Source organism: Pristiophorus japonicus, chromosome 1 (assembly GCF_044704955.1).
Source record: "Pristiophorus japonicus isolate sPriJap1 chromosome 1, sPriJap1.hap1, whole genome shotgun sequence".
Taxonomy (NCBI): domain Eukaryota; kingdom Metazoa; phylum Chordata; class Chondrichthyes; family Pristiophoridae; genus Pristiophorus; species Pristiophorus japonicus.
In genome coordinates this window covers 32,073,012-32,098,686 of record NC_091977.1, presented here as the reverse complement: position 1 = coordinate 32,098,686, position 25,675 = coordinate 32,073,012, and the positions used below count along the sequence as shown (strand labels likewise).

General features: G+C 46.0%; 1 protein-coding gene across 3 annotated transcripts in view; it reads right to left on the bottom strand.

The window, feature by feature from the left end:
* The window catches only part of wdr17 (WD repeat domain 17), a 330,335-nt gene that overhangs the window by 76,723 nt on the left and 227,937 nt on the right, over window positions 1-25,675 (bottom strand). For all 3 annotated transcript variants that reach the window (XM_070878342.1, XM_070878333.1, XM_070878351.1), the window contains 6 exons: window positions 20,290-20,477; window positions 19,956-20,124; window positions 16,435-16,526; window positions 10,901-10,983; window positions 8,386-8,472; window positions 958-1,122 (listed from right to left, as the gene is read on the bottom strand). In XM_070878342.1, the coding sequence (XP_070734443.1) occupies window positions 958-1,122; window positions 8,386-8,472; window positions 10,901-10,983; window positions 16,435-16,526; window positions 19,956-20,124; window positions 20,290-20,477 (784 nt within the window). The remainder of the gene's footprint in view (window positions 1-957; window positions 1,123-8,385; window positions 8,473-10,900; window positions 10,984-16,434; window positions 16,527-19,955; window positions 20,125-20,289; window positions 20,478-25,675) is intronic.

Below are 25,675 nucleotides of genomic sequence, written 5' to 3'. Positions count from 1 at the left end.
TCTTGTGTTCTTCTTCCTCTTCATCTTCTATTACAACAATGACTACACTTCAAAAAGACTTCATTGGCTGTAAAGCGCTTCGGGACATCCTGAGGTCTAGAAATGCACTATATAAATGCAAGTCTTTCTTTTCTGTTTCTAGGATAGTCAGCCAAATCCGATTGGTCCAAATGTCCCGATCAACCACCACTTTGGTGGTGAATTTCCATGGGACTACTCCCGAGTGTATGCTGTAACTTCAGAGGGAAGCGCCGTTTATACCAATTTTTTTCCAGGGTTTCCTTGGCTCTCCTGCAGAATGTGGGGAGACTCCCTGTGGAAATTCACCTCCTTTAACACTCCAATACCTGTTACCGCAAAGTCCTTTCCAGACCCCAGATTTGTTTGCCACTTCTGGTCTTTCTTCATTTCAATGCATTAAATTGCATGCATAACTTGCACTTTATCCCAAATCTCACCCCAAGCAATGCCATGGAGATCCACTGTTTGGAAGTTACACTTGGCTCTGTCGCCCACGGTTTAGAAACCAGATCTTTATCAGTTTCAATTAGCTCTTCGCACCTCGTTAATCCCATGTATTGCTTGGTACTGATTCAGATGCTAGCAGCTACGAGAGGCAGTTACTAAGTGCCGACTTCAGGTGATCTGCATCAAGCCTGATATTTTTGCAAAATATGTTGGTTAGGTTCTACTTTTGGCCTTTATCATCCACCGTGTATAGCGGGCAAATCACGTTAACACCAATGGGCCCGCTACAAGCAATGGGGACTGTATTAATAAAATATAGCTTCCATATTTGAATGGTTAAAAGTCGACCTTAAAGACATGATGTTTACAAATGGAGAAAGAGATTCCTTTTCATTTTCAGTAATCACTTCTCAAAGTAGCTTCGTGTGATGACTCATTGGAGTAAAAGCTTTTGCCGCCACCTACTTTACTGAGTTGAAGAAAAGATACCTGTCATCAGAACCACTGCAGAGGATGCCTTCTCTCAGTGGAGACCAGCGGACATGAAACACTTTGGCAGTGTGCCCTGTGAAAACCTTCAGTGGCTGGTCAGAACTGGTTGCTAAGTAGTAAACCCGGACATTCTTGTCCTCACAGCCAGTGGCGATCATATCTCTGGAAGGTAATGAACACGTTTAAATATATACACAGGTTAGACCTCACTGGTCTGGCATCCTCAGAGCCTGACCAGTGCCGGAACACAGAATGTTCCGAACCATGGGAGGTCACGCTTACTGGTCCCTGTCGATAGTGCGCGAGCTCATGCATGTGTGTATGTGTGCGCGTGCTGGCAGCTTGTGGACAGCTCCCTCAGCACCCGCGCATGCACTCATTGAATGACAGCTGCTCCAGCTAATCGCCGAACACACTCACTGACTGACAGCTGCTCCAGCCAATCACCGAACACAACTCACTGACTGACAGTCGCTCCAGCCAATCACCGAACACACTCACTGACTGACAGCCGCTCCAGCCAATCACCGAACACACTCACTGACTGACAGCCTCTCCAGCCAATCACCGAACACACTCACTGACTGACAGCTGCTCCAGCCAATCACCGAACACACTCACTGACTGACAGTCGCTCCAGCCAATCACCGAACACACTCACTGACTGACAGCCGCTCCAGCCAATCGCCGAACACACTCACTGACTGACAGCCGCTCCAGCTAATCGCCGAACACACTCACTGACTGACAGCCACTCCAGCTAATCGCCGAACACACTCACTGACTGACAGCCGCTCCAGCTAATCGCCGAACACACTCACTGACTGACAGCCGCTCCAGCCAATCACCGAACACACTCACTGACTGACAGCCGCTCCAGCCAATCGCCGAACACACTCACTGACTGACAGCCACTCCAGCCAATCGCTGAACACTCACTGACTGACAGCCGCTCCAGCCAATTGCCGAACACACTCACTGACTGACAGCCACTCCAGCCAATCGCCGAACACACTCACTGACTGACAGCTGCTCCAGCCAATCGCTGAACACACTCACTGACTGACAGCCGCTCCAGCCAATCGCCGAACACACTCACTGACTGACAGCCACTCCAGCTAATCGCCGAACACACTCACTGACTGACAGCCGCTCCAGCCAATCGCTGAACACACTCACTGACTGACAGCCGCTCCAGCCAATCAACGAACGCACTCACTGACTGACAGCCACTCCAGCCAATCGCCGAACACACTCAGTGACTGACAGCCACTCCAGCCAATCAGAACTTCTTTTTTTAATAAACCCGCCTTTCCCTCAGGTCCAGCTAATGCTGAACCATGGATGTTTCCACACCAGAGAATAACGCACCAGAGAGGTGTAATACATATAAATACATAAGTATACATATATAATAAAAGTAAAGAAACATGTTTAAAAATGAACGTGCTTATTTGTACTGGCAAAATGGCTGCCAAGCTCCACCCTTTATCGACAATTGGTCCCCCTGGAGGATAAGCCACACCCTGAAATTTCACTGGAATGTGTAACTGGAACCACCCATCCCAAGGTCTCACTGACTTTGCAAATTGTAACTTGATCCACTTTGACTTCCTGAAGCGACAGAGGACAGAGAGTTCCCCAGAAGACAGTAAGGGCCAGCCGAAGTGTCTTATCCCAGTCCAAGTCCATCCCTCCCCCTGCCGAAGTGCCTAACTCCAGTCCAAGTGTATGCCTCCCCCAGCTGAAGTGCCTTACCCCAGCGCAAGTGCATGCCTCCCCCGGCCAAAATGCCCTACCCCAGTCCAAGTCCATCCCTCCCCCATCAAAAGTGCCTCACCCCAGTCCAAGTGTATGCCTCCCCCAGCCGAGGTGCCTTACCCCAGTCCAAGTGTATGCCTTCCCCAGGCGAAGTGCCTTACCCCAGTCCAAGTGCATCCTTTCCCCAGCCACGGTGCCTTACCCCAGTCCAAGTATGTGTAAAGAGAAAAAGGTTAGTAAAGACAAACGTAGGTCCCCTGCAGTCAGAATCAGGGGAAGTCATAACGGGGAACAAAGAAATGGCGGACCAATTGAACAAGTACTTTGGTTCGGTATTCACGAAGGAGGACACGAACAACCTTCCGGTTATAAAAGGGGTCGGGGGGTCTCGTAAGGAGGAGGAACTGAGGGAAATCCTTATTAGCCGGGAAATTGTGTTGGGGAAATTGATGGGATTGAAGGCCGATAAATCCCCAGGGCCTGATGGACTGCATCCCAGAGTACTTAAGGAGGTGGCCTTGGAAATAGTGGATGCGTTGACAGTCATTTTCCAACATTCCATTGACTCTGGATCAGTTCCTATGGAGTGGAGGGTAGCCAATGTAACCCCACTTTTTAAAAAAGGAGGGAGAGAGAAAACAGGGAATTATAGACCGGTCAGCCTGACATCGGTAGTGGGTAAAATGATGGAATCAATTATTAAGGATGTCATAGCAGTGCATTTGGAAAGAGGTGACATGATAGGTCCAAGTCAGCATGGATTTGTGAAAGGGAAATCATGCTTGACAAATCTTCTGGAATTTTTTGAGGATGTTTCCAGTAGAGTGGATAAGGGAGAACCAGTTGATGTGGTATATTTGGACTTTCAGAAGGCGTTCGACAAGGTCCCACACAAGAGATTGATGTGCAAAGTTAGAGCACATGGGATTGGGGGTAGTGTACTGACATGGATTGAGAACTGGTTGTCAGACAGGAAGCAAAGAGTAGGAGTAAATGGGTACTTTTCAGAATGGCAGGCAGTGACTAGTGGGGTACCGCAAGGTTCTGTGCTGGGGCCCCAGCTGTTTACACTGTACATTAATGATTTAGATGAGGGGATTAAATGTAGTATCTCCAAATTTGCGGATGACACTAAGTTGGGTGGCAGTGTGAGCTGCGAGGAGGATGCTGTGAGGCTGCAGAGCGACTTGGATAGGTTAGATGAGTGGGCAAATGCATGGCAGATGAAGTATAATGTGGATAAATGTGAGGTTATCCACTTTGGTGGTAAAAACAGAGAGACAGACTATTATCTGAATGGTGACAGATTAGGAAAAGGGGAGGTGCAAAGAGACCTGGGTGTCATGGTACATCAGTCATTGAAGGTTGGCATGCAGGTGCAGCAGGCGGTTAAGAAAGCAAATGGCATGTTGGCCTTCATAGCAAGGGGATTTGAGTACAGGGGCAGGGAGGTGTTGCTACAGTTGTACAGGGCATTGGTGAGGCCACACCTGGAGTATTGTGTACAGTTTTGGTCTCCTAACCTGAGGAAGGACATTCTTGCTATTGAGGGAGTGCAGCGAAGGTTCACCAGACTGATTCCCGGGATGGCGGGACTGACCTATCAAGAAAGACTGGATCAACTGGGCTTGTATTCACTGGAGTTCAGAAGAATGAGAGGGGACCTCATAGAAACATATAAAATTCTGACGGGGTTAGACAGGTTAGATGCAGGAAGAATGTTCCCAATGTTGGGGAAGTCCAGAACCAGGGGTCACAGTCTAAGGATAAGGGGTAAGCCATTTAGGACCGAGATGCGGAGGAACTTCTTCACCCAGAGAGTGGTGAACCTGTGGAATTCTCTACCACAGAAAGTTGTTGAGGCCAATTCACTAAATATATTCAAAAAGGAGTTAGATGAGGTCCTTACTGCTAGGGGGATCAAGGGGTATGGCGAGAAAGCAGGAATGGGGTACTGAAGTTGAATGTTCAGCCATGAACTCATTGAATGGCGGTGCAGGCTAGAAGGGCCGAATGGCCTACTCCTGCACCTATTTTCTATGTTTCTATGTTTCTAAGTGTATGCCTCCCCCAGCCAAAGTGCCTAACCCCAGTCCAAGTGTATGCCTCCCCCAAGCGAAGTGCATTACCCCAGTCCAAGTGCATCCTTTCCCCAGCCGCGGTGCCTTACCCCAGCGCAAGTACATCCTCCCCCCTGCACCCCCACCCCAAAATAGATGGGACATTGTGTACAGATTGTTAACAGGTTTGTTGGGTATGAAGTGAATTGTGACAGTGTCGTAGCTTCTGGCTATCAACCACTCCAACGATGTCCCTTAGGGGGTTGGAAGAAGATGATCTGTCTTCCCCCCACCCATGTCTCTCTCACCCCACACCCCCCCCCCCCACCCCAATCCTCACCCGTGTCTCTCTCTCTCTCCCCAGTCTCTCTCCATCCCCCAGTCTTTTCAACCCTAGCCTCTCTGTCCCCCCAGTCTCTCTCTCCACCTTCCCGCCCCATCTCTTCACCCCCAGCCTCGCTCTCGGCCCCCCGCCACCACTCTTGGGCCCCCCGCCACCGCTCTCGGGCCCAGGACCACCGCTCTCGAGTACGTGCCAGCCGCTCTCGAGCCCAGGACCGCTGGGGAGGGAGAGAGTTGGAGCCTCAGGATCTGCTTCTCGGCACCACATGGAGGGAATGATTCGGGCCGGGATGGAGAACGGGGGAAGAGGAGATTGACAGGTTGACAGGAGGTGGGGCTTGTCACCTGTCTGTCAAAAAAAGTGCAGTACAAATAGTTACCTTGTTTAAAAATCACAGTGTTATCAAGGGAAATCAGGGATAGCATTAAAGCCAAGGAAGTGGCATACAAATTGGCCAGAAATAGCAGCGAACCCGGGGACTGGGAGAAATTTAGAACTCAGCAGAGGAGGACAAAGGGTTTGATTAATGCAGGGAATATGGAGTACAAGAAGAAGCTTGCAGGGAACATTAAGACGGATTGCAAAAGTTTCTATAGATATGTAAGGAGAAAAAGGTTAGTAAAGACAAACGTAGGTCCCCTGCAGTCAGAATCAGGGAAGTCATAACGGGGAACAAAGAAATGGCGGACCAATTGAACAAGTACATTGGTTCGGTATTCACTGAGGAGGACACAAACAACCTTCCGGATATAAAAGGGGTCGGAGGGTCTAGTAAGGAGGAGGAACTGAGGGAAATCCTTATTAGTCGGGAAATTGTGTTGGGGAAATTGATGGGATTGAAGGCCGATAAATCCCCAGGGCCTGATGGACTGCATCCCAGAGTACTTAAGGAGGTGGCCTTGGAAATAGTGGATGCATTGACAGTCATTTTCCAACATTCCATTGACTCTGGATCAGTTCCTATGGAATGGAGGGTAGCCAATGTAACCCCACTTTTTAAAAAAGGAGGGAGAGAGAAAACAGGGAATTATAGACCGGTCAGCCTGACATCGGTAGTGGGTAAAATGATGGAATCAATTATTAAGGATGTCATAGCATTGCATTTGGAAAGAGGTAATATGATAGGTCCAAGTCAGCATGGATTTGTGAAAGGGAAATCATGCTTGACAAATCTTCTGGAATTTTTTGAGGATGTTTCCAGTAGAGTGGACAAGGGAGAACCAGTTGATGTGGTATATTTGGACTTTCAGAAGGCTTTCGACAAGGTCCCACATAAGAGATTAATGTGCAAAGTTAAAGCACATGGGATTGGGGGTAGTGTGCTGACATGGATTGAGAACTGGTTGTCAGACAGAAAGCAAAGAGTAGGAGTAAATGGGGACTTTTCAGAATGGCAGGCAGTGACTAGTGGGGTACCGCAAGGTTCTGTGCTGGGGCCCCAGCTGTTTACACTGTACATTAATGATTTAGACGAGGGAATTAAATGTAGTATCTCCAAATTTGCGGATGACACTAAGTTGGGTGGCAGTGTGAGCTGCGAGGAGGATGCTATGAGGCTGCAGAATGACTTGGATAGGTTAGGTGAGTGGGCAAATGCATGGCAGATGAAGTATAATGTGGATAAATGTGTGTTTTTACCACCAAAGTGGATAACCTGAGAGACAGACTATTATCTGAATGGTGACAGATTAGAAAAAGGGGAGGTGCAAAGAGACCTGGGTGTCATGGTACATCAGTCATTGAAGGTTGGCATGCAGGTACAGCAGGCGGTTAAGAAAGCAAATGGCATGTTGGCCTTCATAGCGAGGGGATTTGAGTACAGGGGCAGGGAGGTGTTGCTACAATTGTACAGGGCCACACCTGGAGTATTGTGTACAGTTTTGGTCTCCTAACCTGAGGAAGGACATTCTTGCTATTGAGGGAGTGCAGCGAAGGTTCACCAGACTGATTCCCGGGATGGCGGGACTGACCTATCAAGAAAGACTGGATCAACTGGGCTTGTATTCACTGGAGTTCAGAAAAATGAGAGGGGACCTCATAGAAACGTTTAAAATTCTGACGGGGTTAGACAGGTTAGATGCAGGAAGAATGTTCCCAATTTGGGGAAGTCCAGAACCAGGGGACACAGTCTAAGGATAAGGGGGAAGCCATTTAGGACCGAGATGAGGAGGAATTTCTTCACCCAGAGAGTGGTGAAGCTGTGGAATTCTCTACCACAGAAAGTTGTTGCGGCCAATTCACTAAATATATTCAAAAAGGAGTTAGATGAAGTCCTTACTACTAGGGGAATCAAGGGGTATGGTGAGAAAGCAGGAATGGGGTACTGAAGTTGCATGTTCAGCCATGAACTCATTGAATGGCGGTGCAGGCTAGAAGGGCCGAATGGCCTACTCCTGCACCTATTTTCTATGTTTCGATGTTTCTATGTTAGCTGTGGCTCAATGGGTAGCACTCGCGCCTCTGAGCCAGAGGGTTGTGGGTTCAAGTCCCACACCAGGGACTTGAGCATGCAAAAATCTCGGCTGGTGCTCCAGTGCAGTGCTGAGGGAGTGCTGCACTGTTAGAGGTGCCATCTTTTGGATGAGATAAACCGAGGCCCCCGTTTGCTCTCTCAGGTGGATGTAAAAGATCCCATGGTTCTATTTCGAAGAAGAGCAGGGTAGTTATCCCTGGTGTCCTGGCTAATATTTATCCTTCAATTAACGTAACAAAAACAAATTATCTGGTCATTATCGCTTTGCTGTTTGTGGGAGTTGAGGAGAACTGTTTTCGCCCAGACGTTGGTGGGGGTCTGGAACTCACTGCCTGAAAGGGTGGGAGAGGCAGAACCCTCAGCACATTTAAAAAGTACTCAGATATGCACTTGAATTGCTGTAACGTACGGACCAAGAGCTGGAAAGTGGGATTAGGCTGGATAGCTCTTTGTCGGCCGTCGCGGACACGATGGGCCGAAATGACCTCCTTCTGTGTGGTAAATTTCTATGATAGCATCTGTGATGACGTTCAATGGCTGGATTGTCCCACCCTCCTGACTGAGGAGGTTAGTGCTGATAGCGCAGGTGCGAGCAGCTCGTTTACTTCAGAAAATTGCAAATTAAATCCAACCATTTTCATAAAATGTCAACTTTGACCCTGCTGAATAAAGATGGAGTCCTTATGGGCAGCCCCAAACAAATATGTGCCTCACACTTTACAGGGATAAGTGGTTGCAAATCCAAAAGAATAAGTGAATGGGCAGTGCCTTGAGAAGGATTTACTTACTTATTATTCTGGCTCCAATCACAGCCAAAAACAGCAGCTGGATGCTTGTACTTGTGTAGAATTTTCCCATCGATTGTTCGAATAATGCTGCAAAGAACAACATGTCAACAGTACTTGGGCAGCAGCACCACAGACAGAGACCATTGCAGTCAGCCAAGAACTATATGCTACCTGTCTCCGTCACCGCACACTGTACATTAACGTCTCATCCGACATAAAAGATCCCATGGCACTATTTCGAAGAAGAGCAGGGGAGTTATCCCCTGTGTCCTGGCCAATATTTATCCCTGAATCAAGATAACAAAAGCAGATTATCTGGTCATTATCACACTGCTGTTTGTGGGAGCTTGCTGTGCGCAACTTGGCTACCGCGTTTCCCACATTACAACAGTGACTACACTCCAAAAGTACTTCATTGGCTGTAAAGTGCTTTGAGACATCCGGTGGTCGTGAAAGGTACTACAGTACATAAATGTAAGTTTCCACACGAGGGTATTAAAAGCAATAGGAGAGGAAATTGCAGTTGCACTTATCATGATTTTCCAAAGCTCTCTAGATTAGCGAATCATGTCTTTCAATTGGAAATGACAAGCCTTTGTTTAAGAAAGTAGGGAGAGAGAAATCCAGAAACTATTGACCTGTCAGTTTAACATCAGTTATGGGGAAGTTACTAGAATTGATCATCAGCGTGACTGAGCACTTGGACTTGGTAATGGTGAAGGAAGTTATGATGAACCTGTATAAAACACTGGTTCGGCCTCAACTGGAGTAGTGCGACCAATTCTGGGCACCGCACATTAGGAAGGACGTAAAGGCCTTAGAGAGGGTGTAGAAAAGATTTACGAGAATGATTCCAGGGATGAGAGACTTCAGTTAAATGGATAGACTGGAGAAGCTGGGGTTGTTCTCCTTGGAGCAGAAAAGGTTGATTGGAGATTTGATAGAGGTGTTCAAAATCATAAGGAGTTGAGACAGAGTAGATAGAGAGAAACTGTTTCTATTGGTGGAAGGGTCGAGAACCAGAGGACACAGATTTAAGGTAATTGGCAAAAGAACCAAAGGCAACATAAGAAAAAACTTTTTTATGCAGCGAGTGGTTAGGATCTGGAATGCACGGCCTGAGAGGGTGGTGGAGGCAGACTCAATCGCGGCTTTCAAAAGGGAATTGGATAAGTACCTGAAGGAAAAATATTTGCAAGGCTACGGGGAAAGGGCGGGGGTGTGGGACTTGCTGAAATGCTCTTGCAGAGAGCCGGCACGGGCTCGACAGGCCAAATGGCCTCCTTCTGTGCTGTAACCATTCTATGATTTTATAGTATGAGCTAATCAAAGAGAGTCAGTGTGGACTTGTGAAGGGTTGTATGATTAATCGAGTTGAATAATTTGTGGAGGTCACCAATATGGTGGATATGGAAGGCTCAGAGCGTTGCTATCTCATTTTTACACTGTTCATATCTCTTGAGCACAAGTCTAAGAACAATCCTGACTCTGGCCCGAAGCCGGTCATATATATACTCATCTTGTCCGATGGAGAAGTTACATGAAGAGAGAAAGTTAATTTCCTGTACGCTCTCTCTTTCTGTCTTTGTTTTTGCTCTCTGCCTTATGTCATCAGTACTGGGATTCAGAGTATTCTTTCTCTTATTCTCCATTCAAGTAAAGCAAGAGAGCAATGTTCGTGAGCTGGACTATTCCAACATCCACAGTGTGAGCAAACGGGCTCTGTTACATAGAATGTACGGCACAGAAACAGGCCCTTCAGCCCAACTGCTCCATATTGGCATTTATGCTCCACACGAGCCTCTTCCCACCCTTCTTCATCTAACCCTATCCGCATATCGTTATTTTCCTTTGTCCCTCCTGTATTTATCCAGCTTCCCCTTAAAGGCATCTATGTGGTTTCTCTCAACCACTCCCTGTGGCAGTGAGTTCCACATTCTCACCACTCTCTGGGTAAAGACGTTTCTCCTGAATTCCCTATTGGATTCCCTACTGTCTTATATTTATGGCCCCTAGTTTTGATCGCCCTCACAAGTGGAAACACCTTCTACACGTCTACCCTAGCAAACCTTTCTTAATCTTAAAGACCTCTATCAGGTCACCCCCTCGGCCTTCTCTTTTCTCGAGAAAGGAGCCCCAGTCTGTTCAGTCTTTCCTGACAGGTTCAACCTCTCAGTTCTTTTTTTGCATTATTAGGTCGATAGTGCTGCTCTTTTACTAGTGGGAGGGTGGGATAGGCCTGTTTTCAAAAATCTCTGCCTTACATTCTCTAACTGGAAATGAATGGGAAGTGTGCGGAATAGCAGCAACTTCTGACAAACGGGCAGGGAATGGCGACAGATATTCAGGGAGCAGGAAATTTCCTAATGACTGAAGGCCACGGTTAGAGTGAAAATCAGGTTGTTCCAGTTGATTATAAAGCATGCAAATGTCTGTATACTATGCACACCTCCTAATGCCCTTGCATAGTTTTAGCAATGAAAAAAATGAGACAAGTGACAGAAAGAGTACTTACCAGAATCCGTCCCCGCTACACGTCGCGATCCTTTTGGAATCTTTGTGGCTCCAAGCAATACAGAAGATTCCATTTTTTCCATGCTTCAAGGAATAATAAAAGACACTAACTGTACCATTGTATTGAAACAAAACCAGCAAGTTCATTTGAACATCTAAAGAGAAACTGGCTGCATTGCTGATTGAAATCTCGTAATGCAGCATCAATGTGTTGTAGTTTTGTTTCATTAACAGCCTCTTGGGTACTACCATTGCCAATATAGTACTTGGAAAGAAGAATGAAGTATCTTGGGAGACAGATGAATTGTGATAATGTGCTTGCGTTTGGCTTCATGCCTTTATATCATCTGAATCCCTTGATGTGTTATTGGTTTGTTACTCTCTACGGACGATCTATGTGTTATTCTTGAGTTAACCTGTGAGTGAAAACATTATAGACCAGGCTCAGCATATCTCTTTGGCAAAGGCTTCGTCAGGGAGTCAACAGAAGGTAATCTTCAAGTCGAACTTATATGGACTCGAAATTTGGTGCATCTGTGCCTCTTGTTAGTGCCCCCGAAGGGTGCTAACTGGGCGCAAATGCCATACCGCCTGGGTGCAACACTGGCAATGACTACCGCCATATGCAGGAAACAAGCGCAGACAGCGGAAGGAGCGTGCGGCAAACCAGACTCCCCACCCACCCTTTCCTTCAACCACTGTCTGTCCCACCTGTGACAGAGACTGTAATTCCCGTATTGGATTGTACAGTCACCTAAGAACTCACTTTTAGAGTGGAAGCAAGTCTTCCTCGATTTCGAGGGACTGCCTATGATGATGATTGGGTGGGAGCTTAGCGGCGGCGCTACAGTCTTGCGCCTCAATCTCCTGCGCCCGGAGATCGTGACGTCATCGGCGCGCGCCTCATCCCGTTATCGCCCCAGCCCTGAAATTCACTTACGTCCTGTGTGGCAGCGCCAGGAGGAAGCACCAACGGCGGCAGGAAGCATGGATCAGACAGCCAGCCGCTACCGAGGCAAAAGCTAAAGGCAAGGTGGCCGATGGAAAATAAAAAAAATCCACGGCTGCTCCATTTTCTTCGTGGGGTCCTGGCTGTGATCTGCTCGAGTGCTATGCTGATCATGTAGCATCCCCGCTCCATGGTGTTCCAGGTAGGTCCCTTTTCCATTTGCCCCGTTAGCACCCCAGGAAGGAAGTGTAGCGGTTGATTGAGTGCTCACTTCCTTCCGGGGGCAGTCACCCGAATTTCTCGAGAGGGGTGGGACTTCCGCGCCTGGCGCTGAGTCTCGCACCTCCCTGCAGGTTACCGCCCCCACATGGGGCGATACCGAATTTCTACCCCATAGTCTCTATATTAACAATTTAATCAGATTTATTATCCATGTTATGATAGACATAAAAATAGGGCATATTTGATGCTAATGTTGAGCTGTGCTACAGGCTGTGTAGGAGAGTTCGACATTTCACTTTTCGAACATTTGATAGTAATGACTCAGATTTTTCTCTCCATTTCCTGACATGTGCTCCAAAACCCATGGAAATCCATGTACAGTGAGTCACACCTGTTCATCTTTCATTCTCTTATTTCAATGCGTTTCTGTAGTACTTGAACAACTTTGGCAGACAGTTTGTGGACTTCAGAAACATAGAAACATAGAAATTTACAGCACAGGCGGAGGCCATTTCGGCCCATCGTGTCCACGCCGGCCGACAAAGAGCCACACAGCCCTGGGTCAGCAGCCCTGAAGATTACATGTAAACCTATGAGCAGTGAACATCGGTAGAAAATTAAAGAGCATCTGGCCCAACCAGTCCGCTCCACACAACTGTGATACTCCATGCATCGCAACATTCTACACTCCACCCCAATCGGAGCCATGTGATCTCCTGGGAGAGGCAAAAATAAAACAGATAAAAACCCAGGCCAATTGGGGGAAAAAAATCTGGGAAAATTCTTCTCTGGCCTATCCAGGAAATCACTCTGGCAGTATTCGATTCCCTGCAGTACTTACCATCGTATTTGCGCCAGCCAACAAGAGGTTATCCAGTCTATTCCCACTTACCAGCTCTCGGTCCATAACCCTGCAAGTGCCCATCCAAGCACCTTTTAAATGTGGTGAGGGTTCTACCTCTATCACCCATCCAGGCAGTGAGTTCCAGACCCCCACAACCCTCTGCGTGAAGAAGCCCCACCTTCCCCCCCCCCCCCCACATCCCCTCTGAACCTTCCACCAACCACCTTAAAACTATGCCCCCTGGTAATTGACCCCTTCACCAAGTGAAATAAGCCCTTGCTATCCAAAGAGGGGAAAAAAATAAAGAAAATAAAGCAAAGGAAGGAAAGAATGAAGGAAGGAAAGGAAGGAAAGAAGAAAAAGGAATGAAAGAAAAGGAAGGAAGGAAGGAAAACAACCTTGTATTTTTGTAGCGCCTTTCAGAAACATCACAAGTGCTTCACATACTGTTAGGAAGGCAGTGAGACGCATTAGGGGACTATGTGGAGGCATGAAGAGCAACAGAGGTATGAAGTGTAAGAATAAAGGGCCTAGAAGGCATGGAACATTAAGAAAGAAAAATAAGACAGTCAATACCGCTGTCTACTATTTACCCAGAAAATTAAATGGCAGTGCTCAAACAGCTGTTACATATGTACATAACATAGTGGACCCCAGGTGGCACTGTCACAGGATGCATTTAATTGTTGCAGGTGAAGTTGGAGTAATTTACACACATCACCTGAATCCTGAGATGTGTTTCAGCCTTGAAACGCAGTGCTGCTTTTATTTCGAAATATAATTTGAAAATATTATTCTATATATCCTGTCCACGACCTGTGTTGAAGTTACGGTGGCTGGGAACTGAATGGTGAACGGGGACAGGTGAAGAGACTCAGAAATGGCTGCAAGCTGCTGGTGGCTTGTGATACCTGAACCGAAGTGATGTAATGCCATGTGACGTATGTTTCTGAAGTCCACAAAGTGTCTGCCAAAGTTGTTCAAGTACTACAGAAACGCATTGAAATAAGAGAATATAAGTGCATGCTTATATTTTAGAGTTTGATACTAATGCACAGAGTACTTTGTATATTCTATGGTCAAGTTCTGAATTAAGTAGTAATTGGTGACAGTATTGATGACACCACTGTGACAATCGCTGTAGTTCTAATAGTCCGCAGTGATATCGTTGACACGAACAAAAATAACCAGAATACAGCACGAGCATGACAGAGCTCTTGCAAATGTAAATCAATCCCAGTTAAGTTTTGTCTATCCTCTTATACACTAACATTATCATCATAGGCAGTACCTCAAAATCAAGGAAGACTTGCTTCCGCTCTAAAAGTGAGGTTTCAGGTGACTGAACAGTGCAATACGGGAATTACAGTCTCAGTCACAGGTGGGTCAGATAGTCGTTGAGGGTAAGGGAAGGTGGGACAGGTTTGCCGCATGCTCCTTCCGCTGCCTGCGCTTGTTTTCTGCATGCTCTCGGCGACGAGACTCGAGGTGCTCAGCGCCCTCTCGCATGCTCTTCCTCCACTTAGGGCGGTCTTTGGCCAGTAACTCCCAGGTGTCAGTGGGGATGTTGCACTTTATCAAGGAGGCCTTGAGGGTGTCCTTGAAATGTTTCCTCTGCCCACCTGGGGCTCGCTTGCCGTGTAGGAGTTCCGAGTGCAGCGCTTGCTTCGGGAGTCATGCTGACAATGTGGCCCGCCCAACAGAGCTGGTCGAGTGTGGTTAGTGCTTCGATGCTGGGGATGTTGGCTGATCGAAGATCTATCCTCTTATACACTAACGTTATCTCCGCATTTACTTCATTTTATTGAGATGGATAAATGTCCATTTCATTAATAAAAGGTTACACAGCACTGTTCCAGGAAAGAAGACAGCAACAAACACGCACCTGTCAGCCGTGGCTCAGTCGTAGCACTCTCATGTCTGAGTCCTCAATTCCAGAGACTTGAGCATACAATCTAGGCTGTCACTTCAATGCAGCATTGAGGGAGTGCTGCACTGTTGGAGGTACTGGGACCGAAACTGCCCACACCTGGAAACGGGGCGCACGCACACCGTTTCTCGTGTTTTCACTGCCTCTTGAGCAAAATTCTCCTCTTTGGTTTTGTTTTCCCGGCAGACCGGAAGTCCACTGGGCCATCATAGAAACATAGAAAATAGGTGCAGGAGTAGGCCATTCGGCCCTTCAAGTCTGCACCGCCATTCAATAAGATCATAGCTCAGTACACCTTTCCTGCTTTCTCTCCATACCCCTTGATCCCCTTCGCCGTAAGGGCCATATATAACTCCCTCTTGAATATATCCAATGGACTGGCATCAACAACTCACTGCGGCAGGGAATTCCACAGGTTAACAACTCAATGAGTGAAGAAATTTCTCCTCATATCAATCCTAAATGGCCTACCTCTTATCCTAAGACTATGTCCCCTGATTATGGACTTCCCCAACATCGGGAACATTCTTCCCGCATCTAACCTGTCCAGTCCCGTCAGAATCTTATACGTTTCTATGAGATCCCCTCTCATCCTTCGAGACTCCAGTGAATAAAGGCCCAGTTGGTCCAGTCTCTCCTCATATGACAGTCCAGCCAGCCCTGGAATTAGTCTGGTGAACCTTCACTGCACTCCCTCAATACCCAAGAGAGGGTGCCAGGCTGCCTGTTGGCGGCCCGGCCGAACCCAACATGGCAGTCAGCCGACAAAAAAAAACATGGTGGCAGCGGCAGTGCGTTCTCCCCTTTAATGGGAGCTGCACCGCCATTTTAGAAGGCCACAGCCTCATTGCACCGTCTGAGAAAAGCAGCTTTTGGCACAGCCCGGCGGGAGGAAGATTTTCTCAGTGGAATTTCGCCGTCGGAGAGGGATATCGGCGGTGAGCACTCTGATGACGCACTTTGGACAGATCGGCAGCAGCGGAGCGGTGGGGGGTGGACGGGGAGCGGGGGAGGGGAGATTTCGGCCCCACTGTCTTTTGGCTGCTAAACCTAACTGCCGTTCCGGGCAGATGTAAAAGATCCCATGGCACTGTTCAAAGAAGAGCAGGAGAAATGTCCAAGTCAGCATTTGGCCCCCAATCAACACCTAAAACAACATATCTGGTCATTTGATACCTTGTTGTGTGCAAAATTACTGCCACGTCTCCTACATTAAATGGCCTCCTTCTGTGCTGTAAATTTCTATGTTTCTATTACAACGTGACCACATTTCACAAGTACTTCATTGGCTGTAAAGCACTTTGGGACATTCTGAGGATGTGAAAGGTGCTATATAAATGCAAATCTTTCTTCCTTTCTATTGCAGACTCTTCCAAATAGACAAATCAGATCTTATATTATTTATAATGCAAATGTGACAAAACTTGAAACGTTAACTCTGTTTCTCTCTTTACAGATGCTGCCTGACCTGCTGAGTGTTTTCAGCATCTTCTGTTTTTATCTCATCCAGTTACATCAGAATACAAAAAAAGTCAACTTCTATCTTACTTTCTGCATTTAACTGTAAGAAGATGAAACACAACAACTTACCTCGCTAAATCTAGTAATGGTTTTGCCTTTTTTCACATCCCAGATAAAAGCTCCGTTGCGTGAGGTTGCACCTGCGATGCAGTTTAGATCACCTTCAAGTACAGAGGACATTAACATGTAGTTGTGAAGTATAGACCGCTTACGTTTCAAAGTTTTTAAATGAGTAAACTGCTCTTGTTCCAGTCACTACAGACATAGACAGAGGCCTTACAGATACATTTAGTGATGCATTTAAAATGAGTGTTGTTTTAAAGGAACAGCTCCGAGAAAGTGCAAATGTGATAACATAACGTTAGGATGAGATCTGACTTAGTTGTGAAGCAGTACTTGAGGGAGACAGGACAAGCTTATTTACGGATACATTAGCAAAATTATGTAAAATAAAATAGCAGCAGTAGCAGGACATTTGGAAAAGCATAATTTAGTCAATCAGAGTCAGCATGGTTTTATGAAAGGGAAATCATGTTTGACGAATTTGCTGGAGTTCTTCGAGGATGTAATGAGCTGGATGGATAAGGGGGAACCAGTGGATGTGGTGTATTTGGATTTCCAGAAGGCATTCAATAAGGTGCCACATAAAAGGTTACTGCATGAAAGTTCATGGGGTTGGGGGTAATATATTAGCATGGGTATAGGGTTGGCTAACTAACAGAAAACAGAGAGTCGGGATAAATGGTTCATTTTCCTGTTGGCAAACAGTAACTAGTGGGATGCCACAGGGATCGGTGCTGGGGCCTCAACTATTTACAATCTATATTAATGATTTGGAAGAAGGGACCGAGTGTAATGCAGCCAAGTTTGCTAATGATATAAAGATGGGAGCTAATGATACAAAGATCAGCCATGATCATTTTGAATGGCGGAGCAGGCTCGAGGGGCTAGATGGCCTACTCCTGTTCCTAATTCTTATGTTCTTATGTTCTTATGGGAGGAAAAGCAATGTGTGAGGAGGACACAAAAAATCTGCAAAAGGACATAGATAGGCTAAGTGAGTGGGCAAAAATTTGGCAGATGGAGTAGTATAATGTGGGAAAGTGTGAGTTATCCACTTTGGCAGAAAAAATAAAAATGCAAATTATTATTTAAATGGAGAAAAATTACAAAATGTTGCAGTACAGAGGGACCTGGGGGTCCGAGTGCATGAAGCACAAAAAGGTGTGCAGGTGATCAGGAAGGCAAATGGAATGTTGGCCTTCATTGCAAGGGGGATAGAATATAAAAGCAGAGAAGTCCTGCTACAACTGTACAGGATATTGGTGAGGCCACACCTAGAGGACTGCGTAGAGTTTTGGTCTCCTTATTTAAGGAGGGATATATTTGTATTGGAGGCAGTTCAGAGAAGTTTAAATCGGTTGATTCCTGAGATGAAGGGATTGACTTATGAAGAAAGGTTGAGCAGGTTGGGTCTGTACTCATTGGAGTTCAGAAAAATGAGAGGTGATCTTATTGAGACATATAAGATAATGAGGGGTTCAACAAGGTAGATGCAGAGAGGGGAATCTAGAACTAGGGGGCATAGTTTCCAAATAAGGGGTCGCCCATTTAAAACTGAGATGAGGAGGAATTTCGTCTCTGAGTGTTGTAAATCTGTGGAATTCTCTGTCCAGAGAGCTGTGGAGGCTGGGTCCATATATTGAATATATTTAAGGAGGAGATGGACAGATTTTTGAGCGATAAATGAGTAAAGGGTTATGGGGAGTGGGCAGGGAAGTGGAGCTGAGTCCATGATCAGATCAGCCATGAACTCATTGAATGGTGGAGCAGCTCGAGGGGCCATATGGCCTACTCCTGCTCCTCTTTCTTTTGTTTCTATGTTCTAAAATCACGCTACCTGCCTAATGGTTGAGTGTAAATAAGTTGAAAATTATGTTTTATTTATTGGTTCAAGTTCACTTATTGTCAGTCTGGTATTAGGACATTTTTTTTTTATATAGAATTATAGAATGATACAGCACAGAAGGGGGCCATTGAGCCTATGCCGGCTCTTTGAAAGAGCTATCCAATTTGTCCCATTTCCTCGCTCTTTCCCCATAGCCCTGCAAACCTTTCCCCTTCAAGTATTTATCCAATTCCCTTTTGAAAGTTATTATTGAATCTGCTTCCACCTCCATTTCAGACAGTGCATTCCAGATCACAACAACTCGCTGCATAATTTTGTTTTCCACTCATTTCACTTCTGGTTCTTTTTCTAATCACCTTAAAACTAATTACTGACCCCACTGCCTCTGGAAACAGTTTGTGTTTATTCACTATCAAAATCCTTCTTAATTTGGACACCTCCATCATCTCTCCCCTTCACCTGCTCTGCTCTAAGGAGAACAATCCCACCTTCTCTAGTCTCTCCATCATAACTGAAGTTCCATATTTTCTATTATTCTCTGAGGTTGTCAGACCTAGTTTCACTCACTTTGTTGCCCTCTGTCTAAACTCTGCTGCAATTATATACAGCTCCTTATAGTAGTATCATAGAAATTCACGGCACTTTAAGTGCACATTCAAGTATTTTTAAAATGCGGTGAGGCTTTTTGCCTCTGCCAATTTTCAGGCAGTGAGTTCCAGACCCCCATCACCCTCTAGGTGGAAAAAGTTCGACTCCCCTCTAATCCTTCTACCAACTACTTTAAATCTGGTTGGTGACCGCTCTGCTAAGTGAAATAGGTCCTTCCTATCCACTCTATCTAGGTCCTTCATAATTTTATACACCTGAAATAAATCTCCCATCAGCCTCGTCTGTTCCAAAGGAAACAACCCCAATCCATCCAATTTTTCCTCATAGCTAAAATTCTCCAGTCCTGGCAACATCATCATATATCTCCTCTGTACCCTCTCTAGTGCAATCACATCCTTCCTGTGATGTATTGACCAGAATTGTATGTACTGTCATTGTGACCTAACTAGTGTTTTATACAGTTGTAGCAAACCCCTCCTGCTCTTATATTCTACGCTTTGACTATTAAAGGAAAGTATTCCGTATGCCTTCTTAACCACCTTATCTACTGGTCCTGCTGCTTTCAGGGATCCGCAGGCATACTCTCCAAGGTCCCTCTGTTCCTCTACACTTCTCAGCATCCTACCATTTATTGTCTATCCTTTGCCTTGTTAGCCCTCCACAAATGCATTACCTCACTCTGCTCCCAATATATTTTCATTTGCCACTTTTCTGCCTACTTGACCAGTCCATTGATATCTTCCTGCAGGCTACAGCTTTCTTCCTCACTATCAACCACATAGACAATGATCTTCCTCTGTCTTTCCTTTGATCTGTAGGTTCTTAAAACCCAATGCCTGGACATCACCGAATCACTATTTCTTGATTCGGCTCTTTACACATATTTAATCTGTGTGGATGTGCGGCCCGATAGCTTGAACCCCATGCCTGGGCTTCTCAATAAAAGGAAGAGTCCATGTGAGGACAATGTGATGCAGCTTCAATGGCCCCATCCCCTGCTCGCCATGAGGTATACCTGGTATTTAACAGTACTGACATGAGGCTCCTGAGAACCTGGCCAATGATATCTTACCTGGAGCCCAGGACAGGGAGTAGATGACGCCCTCATTACCAGGTGAGGTGTACACTGCTGTCAAGGTGTTTATATCCCACACTTTTATTGTCCCATCAAATGATGCCGTGGCCAGGAGGTTGGGGTCGTCTGGCTTAAATTTACAGTCAAAGATTGTTTCCACGTGACCCTGGAATACAAAATCATAAACAAGACCTGTTTTGGGGTCTGTTAGCCTTTTCTAATGATGATTGTTTACAATTATTTCTCTTTCCACCAATACAGCACAAAGGGTACTGGTTATACTTGTTGCGACGGGTGCTATTTAAAATAAACAATCCTTCCTACAGCCTACCAGATCTCTCAGAAAGTTCCACTTCTTCGCTCCCATGTCATACAGTCCAACTCCGCCATCCATGAAGCAACACACAGTATGCCCAGGTGGAAGAGAAAACGCTTGATTTTGAGAGAGGGTCGGAGGAGGAACGGCTTCACTGGTCGATGATGTATGGTGGTTCTTTGATGGTGAATGTGCAGAATAGTCTGAAAAGGACATCATGAGAGTTCATTTCTAACATTTTTTTCTCCTTTAAAATAGTTGTAGTTAACCTACAGCACTTCAACAACACGCCAAGCTATTCAATAATCCCCATGAACTGGCACTGCTGGATATTAGTAAAATGTTTCCAAAGAATCCTCGGGCTAGAAATTCCCCTCCGATCGCTGGCGCCGGATCCTTAGCGGTATTCCGGCAGTTACGTCTTTTCAAGCGCTGAAATACTGCTGCTGCGCAACCCCGCAGTTTTTGCTCCATCAGTCTGGGCGGCGGCGATGCGTTGCGGTAGTGGGCTGGAGCGGGTGGTGGTGGCAGACTAAAACTGGGCGATCTGCTTGCCTTACTAAAGGTAAGCAGCACCACTGGAAAAACCGGCACTTTTGCTTGTCTGCACATGCGCGGCCATTTTCTCGCGATTTTGGGGTCAAGGGTGACCCTGCGCATGTGCAGAGAAGACTGAGAGCAGTGGACAATTTAAAAAGTGCAGAGGTGGGTGGATCTCACAGAGAGAGGAGCTGTTCAAAAAATATCTGTGTGTAAAACAATTTTGAGGAGTATATTGACTATTATTTGATAATATAAATGATGATATAATATAACTATGAATAATTATAGTAATAATACATCATAAAAATAATACTACTAATAATAATAAATAATAAATAATTATTTAAATTCAAATATATAAATAAACATAAATATCATGGAAAATCAAGCCATGGAAGTGGAAAAGGAGCTAGATGGGAGGAGGAGGGCCGTTTATTTCTCCGAAGAAGCCCAGGAATTATTGGTCTACGAAGTGGAAGCCCACTAGGATCAATTAACGCGAGGGAAACCATCACCATATGTTTATCAGTGGTTATGGCGAGAGATTGTTGAGGCGGTGTCCTCCGTCGCACCTGTGATGCGGGGGCCGAACTAGTGCCGCAAACAGCGGAATGACATTGTTGGGTCTGCGAGCGTAAATAATAACTTTCATCAAGCATTGACGAATTACTCTTAAGTAGTGCCACGTTTTATTATGTTGTAAAACTTTGTGACATTTTTTATTTCCCATCATCGATCTCATTGTGTAAGTCCTCTGTATTTTCATGTGTTCATCATGCAACACTTGAGTGCTAACAGAACGTAAATGGTGCACTCATTGACTAAAAGACTGGGGACAGTTAATTGGGGATGTGTACCTATATATATGTATGTATGTGTGTGTTCTGTATTAGTAGCTGTGAAATTAGTTGACACATATTTTTTCTCACCTTTGCAGAAAAAATTAGTCGGCAATAGGGCGGAGCTCTGCAAAAGGGGCGGAGGTCCGTCGAAGACTATTCCTCTGACAGATCTCGAGGAACGCACTGCAGTCCTGACGGGAGCATATGATCGCACCACCGCATGTATTGGTGCCGAATCAGTTCTCCCAGAGGATAAGTCTGCATAATCCCTGGCCTGTACTGCGGACATGTAATTCAATCTTATGGCAATATAATGTAGAATGTAATGTAATGCTGGGAGCAAGAAATCTTGTTAGTTGTGACATGATTTTTTGGTTGATCACACTGTGCCACTTGGAAACCAAACTGTTTGGGACTCAAGTTTTGTTATGTCATGTACTTTATGTAAAATTTGTTTTTGATAAGTTTCATGCAATGATGCTTGGTAAAAAATGTTTGTTCTCCACATAAACCTGTGCAGGGTGAATTGCTGTGATGTTTCCTCTGAACCCTCCCCTCCCCTGTTGCCGACTATTAATGTTATGTTTTTACAGTTGCAGAGGTGGAGCCGTCTGCCTCTCCCAGAGAGGAGTCATTGGAGGGAATAACAAATGAAGAGATATAGCTGGAGGCGAACACCCCTCAAAACGTTGTAACAGTGGTGGTGCAGGAGGAGGGAGGGGTGGCGGTATTTCAAGGGTCCTTTCTACCTGCAGCCACTGGTTCCTCTTTCTTGGATTCCTGCCCGAGGAAGTGGGACCAAGCATCATGCAACGGTGCACATCGACCCCCGTGGTGAATCCGCGGCGGCTGATCCACCAATAAGGGAATTAAGGGTTATGGGGAGCGGGCGGGTAAGTGGAGCTGAGTCCACGGCCAGATCAGCCATGATCTTTTTGAATGGCGGAGCAGGCTCGAGGGGCTAGATGGCCTATTCCTAATTCTTATGTTCTTATGTTCTTTAAACTTATGTTTAAAGTGCGAATGCTACGTGACAGGCAGATGCAAGCCTGCACATGGTGGGACTGTCCAGGATGAGCATCGACTTGAGTCGAGAGCTCCTCCAGGCCATTGCTGCGTTGTCCGCAAATATCGCGGCTTTAGCAGCCCGTCAGTTGGAGGATATGGCGGAGCTGATTGCCGCGGTGAGGGAGAACACCCGGACCACCAATGCCAATGCTATGCGGGAATCGACGGTCCTGGGATATGGCACTGCACCCCAAGGTGCCATACCACCAATGGTGACAGCACCTGATCGTCGGGAGGAACTGGTTTCTCCCAACTTTGAAGATGGGTCTTCAGCCGCTCCATCTTCTCCAGAAAAACATAGAAACATAGAAAATAGGTGCAGGAGTAGGCCATTCGGCCCTTCTAGCCTGCACCGCCATTCAATGAGTTCATGGCTGAACCCCCACACATAACGCTGCTATTGTCGCCGCCCCCCCCCCAGCAGTCACACTCGAGGTGCTGTGCTGGTGCACAACGTACTGGTCCCGACGTGGGCAGGGCCAGGGGTACTGATAGCGGGAGGAGGAGGAAGGGGTCAGGGCCAAGATCAGGGAGGGATTGGGGAGGAAAGGCATTGGTGGCTGCAGATAGAATCGTAGGAGGGTGCAGGGGTGGTATACTGTTGTTGATGTTGTTATTGTTGTTGTTATAGATGATGCAGTATAATGTGGATAAATATGAGTTTATCCATTTTGGGGGCAAAAACACAAAGGCAGAATATTATCTGAATGGCGGCAGATTAGGAAAAGGGGAAGTGCAACGAGACCTGAGTGTCATGGTTCATCAGTCACTGAAAGTGGGCATGCAGGTACAGCAGGCAGTAAAGAACGCAAATGGTATGTTGGCCTTCATAGCTAGGGGATTTGAGTATAGGAGCAGGGAGGTCTTACTGCAGTTGTACAGGGCCTTAGTGAGGCCTCACCTGGAATATTGTGTTCAGTTTTGGTCTCCTAATCTGAGGAAGGACATTCTTGCTATTGAGGGAGTGCAGCGAAGGTTCACCAGACTGATTCCAGGGATGGCTGGACTGTCATATGAGGAGAGACTGGATCAACTGGGCCTTTATTCACTGGAGTTTAGAAGGATGAGAGGGGATCTCATAGAAACGTATAAGATTCTCACGGGACTGGACAGGTTAGATGCAGGAAGATTGTTCCCGATGTTGGGGAAGTCCATAAGAACATAAGAACATAAGAATTAGGAACAGGAGTAGGCCATCTAGCCCCTCGAGCCTGCTCCGCCATTCAATAAGATCATGGCTGATCTAGCCGTGGGCTCAGCTCCACTTACCCGCCCTCTCCCAGTAACCCTTAATTCCCTTATTGGTTAAAAATCTATCTGTGACTTGAATACATTCAATGAGCAAGCCTCAACTGCTTCCTTGGGCAGAGAATTCCACAGATTCACAACCCTCTGGGAGAAGAAATTCCTTCTCAACTCGGTTTTAAATTGGCTCCCCCGTATTTTGAGGCTGTGCCCCTAGTTCTAGTCTCCCCTACCAGTGGAAACAACCTCTCTGCCTCTATCCTGTCTATCCCTTTCATGATTTTAAATGTTTCTATAAGATCACCCCTCATCCTTCTGAACTCCAATGAGTAAAGACCCAGTCTACTCAATCTATCATCATAAGATACCCCCTCATCTCCGGAAATAGCCTAGTGAATCGTCTCTGTACCCCTCCAAAGCCAGTATATCCTTCCTTAAGTAAGGTGACCAAAACTGCACGCAATACTCCAGGTGCGGCCTTACCAATACCCTATACAGTTGCAGCAGGACCTCCCTGCTTTTGTACTCCATCCCTCTCGCAATGAAGGCCAACATTCCATTCGCCTTCCTGATTACCTGCTGCACCTGCAAACTAACTTTTTGGGATTCATGCACAAGGACCCCCAGGTCCCTCTGCACCTCAGCATGTTGTCATTTCTCCCCATTTAAATAATATTCCCTTTTACTGTTTTTTTTCCCAAGGTGGATGACCTCACACTTTCCGACATTGTATTCCATCTGCCAAACCTTAGCCCATTCGCTTAACCTATCCAAATCTCTTTGCAGCCTCTCTGTATCCTCTACACAACCTGCTTTCCCACTAATCTTTGTGTCATCTGCAAATTTTGTTACACTACACTCTGTCCCCTCTTCCAGGTCATCTATGTATATTGTAAACAGTTGTGGTCCCAGCACCGATCCCTGTGGCACACCACTAACCACAGATTTCCAACCCGAAAAGGACCCATTTATCCCGACTCTCTGCTTTCTGTTCGCCAGCCAATTCTCTATCCATGCTAATACATTTCCTCTGACTCCGCGTACCTCTATCTTCTGCAGTAACCTTTTGTGTGGCACCTTATCGAATGCCTTTTGGAAATCTAAATATACCACATCCATTGGTACACCTCTATCCACCATGCTCGTTATATCCTCAAAGAATTCCAGTAAATTAGTTAAATATGATTTCCCCTTCATGAATCCATGCTGCGTCTGCTTGATTGCACTATTCCTATCTAGATGTCCCGCTATTTCTTCCTTAATGATAGTTTCAAGCATTTTCCCCACTAGAACCAGGGGACATAGCCTTAGGATAAGGGGTTGGCCATTTAGGACTGAGATGAGGAGAAACTTCTTCACTCAGAGAGTTGTTACCCTGTGGAATTCCCTGCTGCAGAGAGTTGTTGATGCCAATTCATTGAATATATTTAAGAGGGAATTAGATATGGCCCTTACGGCTAAGGGGATCAAGGGGTATGGAGAGAAAGCAGGAAAGGGGTACTGAGGGAATGATCAGTCATGATTTTATTGAATGATGGTGCAGGCTCGAAGGGCCGAATGACCTACTCCTGCACCTATTTTCTATGTTTCTATAATTTTTTTTTGTCAAAAGTTTCATTCAGAAGAATTACCGGTATGTTGTTTTATTACATTGTTAAAGTTTAATACAAATTACAAGTGTTATTTAAAAAATGTATTCAACT